Source organism: Aegilops tauschii, chromosome 5 (genome assembly GCF_002575655.3).
Source record: "Aegilops tauschii subsp. strangulata cultivar AL8/78 chromosome 5, Aet v6.0, whole genome shotgun sequence".
In the NCBI taxonomy this organism is placed as follows: domain Eukaryota; kingdom Viridiplantae; phylum Streptophyta; class Magnoliopsida; order Poales; family Poaceae; genus Aegilops; species Aegilops tauschii.
The window spans coordinates 552,849,117-552,854,257 of NC_053039.3; the positions used below are offsets into that span (position 1 = coordinate 552,849,117).

Below are 5,141 nucleotides of genomic sequence, written 5' to 3' on the forward strand. Positions count from 1 at the left end.
GTTTGAGCTCTCAGTATGCTCGCAGTGTTTGAATCGCTTAAGGTATTCCAGTTAGTGATATGGCAGGTATAGTACATTTAAGCACATATCGTGTGGCGAAAATTCCTTAGCGGGGAGCAGTAGCGTTTCTATTAAATCTCGTGTGTACGGTACATCAAGTTTTTAGACAAGTTGATTTTGGATAGTGCAAAACTCGGCTGTTGTGGTGGCTAGGGTTGCTGTCCCTGGAAATGGAGAAATCACTACGATCTACCTCCAGGAATGCAATGGGATAGATTGGTATTTACCTTCGATTGCTTGTGTTCGGCTTCTCGCCTCCATTGGTCTACTCTGTCCGTTTGTCTTTCTTTTTTGTGATCTCCGCCGTCGGTGTTGAAGTCCTCGCTTCGTCGCCGCCGGGTGGGTACTTTGTGTTGTTGGGCGCACCGTTTCACGGTGTGTATCTCGAAGTGGGAGGGTGGTTGGCGAAACGTGATGGCGGTTGTTTTGTGAGGGGAACTCTACTTAGAATTTGGGCCCGTGTGCAGAACGGAGGACGAGAACTTGTGTGAGTGCGGAATGTTTCGAGATTTACTGTGGAAGAGAGGAAGCAAGAGAGTAGTGGAGGTGGGAGATATGGAAATGATGGAACCGTCTATAATCTTCAACGGTCTGATTTTAGCATCAAGATTCGTGCCGCCTGGGTGTGGTTTTTTTGTTCGCTATAGCATCTTAATAGACATGTGAGGCACGGAACACCAGGCTCTACAGGCACCGACATTGGAATTATAGAGGCACTGGTATCAACTTTGTGGATGCATAAATGTGTGGTGGCAGGGGCATGCATCCGAAGACTCACTCAGAGAGTCACAGTTGTGAAGTCTTTAGAGTTACGAGCGTGTGTAGCACGGGCACGTGATTGTCATGCGTCGGGAAGTGTGGTAGTAGAGGCATGGGTGCGAATACTACTCAGAGAGTATCGGTTGTGGGTCCACATGTGTGAAGTCTCTATAGCATTGGTCATGTGGTAATAGCGGCATGCGTCGAGAAAGGTGCAAGCAGTTCAACATAGTACGTGCTTAGTAACTGAACGGAGTGCACACTATCTAAGCGTGCCAGTGCAATATGTGCTTAAATGGCTTATGCAAAAACATTTGTACGTGCACCAGATGCTTTGACGGTTGCTTTTTCCCAGCAACTGCGAGCACTGCCACTCGGCGGTTGCCCCGACGCACAGCAACGGTGAGCGCATGTCTACCGCCCTCACTACACGACGAGGCTGCGTCCAACCGCCTCCTCCACGACCCAAACCTTGCCACAAAAGGGCAACTATGCTTCCATAGCCGCTCAATTCCAAAAACACCATTGCCGCTCCATCTCAACTAGCAACTCCTCACAATCTCTGTCTCAAGGCCGCCATCGCTGGAGGAGCGTAATGGCGGAGGAACCATCTGCCAAGCGTCCCCGTGGTGAGACGTCTGACCAGAGCACCGAGGTCGACGACGTTCAGGTCCTCGGTCAGAAGCACGACTAAAAAAGGCACCTAAAGGAGGTTGACATCCACGGCAAGGAAAAGCTGGATGTCGTATGCTCCAGCAATCCTGACGAAGCCGACAAGATGATCAGCAGGATCCTGAAGAGGGTCTGCGGCTTGTACCCTCAGTACATCGGCGTTGATGTCGAGTATACCAGGGAAGACGAACCTCCGCAGAGGGCAGCAGTTCTACAGTTATGTGTGGAGGAACTCTGTCTTGTATACCACATCACCGCGGCAACAAAATTGTGAACCATCGTACAAATTCAACCTCTCCATGCTTCTGTGTAATTAGCTATGCACCTTGAAATTTGATTAAATTGTTTTATTGACTTGATGTATCAGTGAAGTTTCTGAAGTAGATGCAGCAGAATAGATTTTGAACCTGACTCACCAGATCAGTTTATGTATTTGATGCACTAGATTAATTTATGAATTTGATGTACGAGATTATTTTCTGAACTTGATGTTCTAGTGTAGTTTTTGTTCTAGTGTAGTTTCTATACTTGATGTTCTAATATAGTTCAGTTTCTTGAATTGATGTGGTAACGTGGCTAAGAAGCAGATAAGTCATTGATTCAAGTGTAAATACCAAAAGAAAAATAACATGCTGTGCTTGTATTTTATTTCTGAACTTTGCATAGCAGTTTCTGAAATTTTTCATCCATGAATTATACATACTATATAAGCATGTACTTGATGGATACTTGATGGATCCACCTTAAATGTATCATCCCCCTTGAAGGCCCAAGAGCCTGCGCCCGTTCCTAATGGAGGACAGGTTCTACACCTTTGCTGGCTTCAGTATTGAAGGTGACAAAGAGATGCTGCGAAGATCTGGTTTGGAGATCAACCCCGACAAGTACATCGACATCCAGCGCAAATGGGGAGTTCCGTTCAAGGGAAGAAAGAGGTACCACTCTTTGGCTGATGTTGCAGGGAGCGTGATCCACCCATTCTACAAACAGATGAAGAATAACATTGACAGGGTTGAAGACCATAAACTGTGGGGGATCAGCCCACTGCCAAATTACCTCATCGAGTATGCAGCGATAGATGCGTACGCCACCTACGAGTCGTGGAAGAGAATTGAAAACATCAGAGAAGGTCTGGAGAGTGCAAAAGAGGCAGAGAAGAATTATGATGATCCCTACTACGGCTGCTAGTGATGACGAAAACATAGAAAACTGGCCTTGGAGTTGCTTGTGTTTCTGCTTTTGCTTGCTATTGTTTCAGGTTCGTAGTTTACTTCTGTTAGAACGAAGCAGTTTTAATGTCATGTGTATCAGGTTAAACAAGTTTGCTTATGTCAAGTTTGTAGTTTGTTTACGTGATTGAACAAGTTATTTAGCTTGCTAAGAACTATGTTTATTCAGCAATCATGTGATTTTGAAGTAGTTATGTTGCTCTTTACTCTAAGAACAACAAAATACAAAGCAATCTTTGGATGATAAATACAGTTTAGTTGTGCACACAAGCGCGGCTTCTTGAGGAGTGGCAGGAGTGGCATGGGTCGGAATACGCAGTTAGCGAGGCACATGTTTGCAGTCTCTAGTGCCACCGGCGTGTGTTACTACAGGGGCCGGAGGCACGGAAGTGAAGTCTCTATAGAAATGAAGGCATCACAAGCATCCAGAGGCACATGGACGGAGTAGGAGAGGTGAGCTTCGAATACATAGTTACAGGGTCACGGTTTGGAAGTGTGCAGAGCCAAGGGTGTGCGACACCATGGGGCACCTAGATGCAGGTACGCAAGGCACGGGATTGCGACTTCATGATGCACGGGTATCAACGTTGTGGATGCACAATAGTGTGGTGGCAGAGGCATGTGTCAGAATGCTCGATTAGAGATGCAGTGTTGTGACGTTTGTGAAGAGACACGGGTGTGGTACCGCGACCATGTAAGAGTCGAGGGGCGTGACATGTTAGGCACGTGGATGCAGGCATGGAAGGCACGGAGGTGAAGTCGCAAGAGGCACGGAAGTGGGGTTTTTGTTGTTGCGAACAGCTATCAATCCTGTGGATGTACAAAAGTGTGGTACCAGAGGCATGCTTCCGAATACGGAGTTATGGAGTCACGGTTGTGAGGCCTCTAGAGAGTCATGCGTGTCTTTCATCACGGGCATGGAGTGGTGTGGGGTTTTGAGAGGCATCACTGGCCCTCAACCCTCGAGAAGGAGCAATCTTCTAGATACTTTCTTGGCCGGGATCACCTGCTTCAGTAGTCGTAGTCGCTCCAGGACCTGGCGCGCTTCCTAGACTGCTCCTTCTCGAGTTTTGCCCGGCGGAGCCCTTCCTGGATGGTGATGAGGCGGCTCCGTATCTCGTACGCAGCGTAAGCGTCTTTTGCCGCGTACTCGATGTTCCTCATGGACAGGGGCATGCACGCCCAGCGCTTGTGTTCTGCGTTGGTGAGCTTCTTCTTCATGTCGTTGTAGTAGTCGTGGACAAGCATGCCTGAGACATCCCCAAGGGAGTCCAGAGACTTGGTAGTTGTAAGCACCCTCCATTCCTTCTGGATGTCGACGAAGTGGGCTATCTCCAGTCCGACGCGGCCGAGCATCTCTATGTCGCCGTCGATGGAGAAGCCAGCAAACGTGTACCTGGGGTTGGTGAGGAAGTTGTCGAACCTGGTGCAGTTCTTCTCGGCGGCGCTCAGTTGGAAGAGCAGCACCGGATGATCCTTGCCGACGGAGAGCTGGACGAGGGCCGATTTCTGATCTTCGCCAACATCGTTGGTGTACTCCACATCAACTCCGACGATCTTGTGGCGCTCGAACTGGAGGTGTCGCTCGTACTGCTCGATGGTGGTCGCCGCCTTGTGCAAGTCGTTGGTGTGGATCACGTGCAACTTGGTCTTGCCGTGGGCCTGCACCTCCATGAATTCCCTGGTGAATCCCATGGCCTGGAGCAGTTCGTCCTCCTGCAACCTGGTATTTTGTGGGGAACAATGAGTGGGAGCGCAATGGCGATTTCTGTTGTTTGTGTGTGAGAAGGCCGCGGCGGAAGTCTAAATTTAAGGGCGGGGCAGCCTCAAAGGAGTGCACGATCTCACTGTCGATGCGGTTGTGCACATCGTGGGTTGTGGATCGTGGTTTCATCTTCCTGTCGGTACGGTTGTGCACATCCTGGGTTTTTGATTGTGTTTTTTCTTTATAAAAAATAAAAATAAAATCAACAGTTATGTTTTTAACAACCGTTGTATCTCCAGCAAGTCGGGGAGAAGATCGTTGTCTTGCGTAGTTTGCTGTCAAATGTCAACTTTTACAATTTATCTCGTGAGGCATGCAGGGGCAGTATGTAGAGGCACGAGTCTCTTACCAAGAGAAGCATGCTTGAAGTGGCTGGATTAACTCTCAGACACACGGGCGAGCTACATTCACCGGGAGTGGCAATTGTTTCCAGTGATACATTCGGTGGGAGGAGCAGTGCTGTGTTTTTTCAGAGGCACTGTTGTGTGTCTGTGTTGCAACCGACGCTACGAGATAGACAGAAAGAACGAGAAGCAACGAGAGGCGTGGATATGCAGTTGCGAGAAGCACTTATACAACGAGAGGCGCAACTAGAGGCACATATATGATGCTATGTGAGGCACGGACATGAAGCTACGTGATTGCACGGACGCCAA

The 5,141-nt window shown here is 48.6% G+C and overlaps 2 protein-coding genes across 2 annotated transcripts; one reads left to right on the forward strand and one right to left on the reverse strand.

Moving 5' to 3' along the window:
• The first annotated feature begins 2,283 nt into the window (after positions 1–2,283).
• Positions 2,284–2,679, forward strand: LOC141023146 (uncharacterized). Its single transcript, XM_073499478.1, has one exon. It carries the CDS (start codon positions 2,284–2,286, stop codon positions 2,677–2,679), a length of 396 nt encoding a protein of 131 aa, XP_073355579.1.
• Positions 2,680–3,731: 1,052 nt separating this feature from the next.
• LOC141023147 (uncharacterized) lies at positions 3,732–4,415 on the reverse strand. The gene has a single exon (XM_073499479.1). The coding sequence runs from the start codon at positions 4,413–4,415 to the stop codon at positions 3,732–3,734; it is 684 nt and encodes a 227-aa protein (XP_073355580.1).
• Positions 4,416–5,141: the final 726 nt, after the last annotated feature.

What these genes read in the sequence shown, in the direction of transcription:
- LOC141023146 (XM_073499478.1), top strand. Translation starts at nt 2,284, where the DNA reads ATGGAGGACAGGTTCTACACCTTTGCTGGCTTCAGTATTGAAGGTGAC.
- LOC141023147 (XM_073499479.1), bottom strand. Translation starts at nt 4,415, where the DNA reads ATGGGATTCACCAGGGAATTCATGGAGGTGCAGGCCCACGGCAAGACC.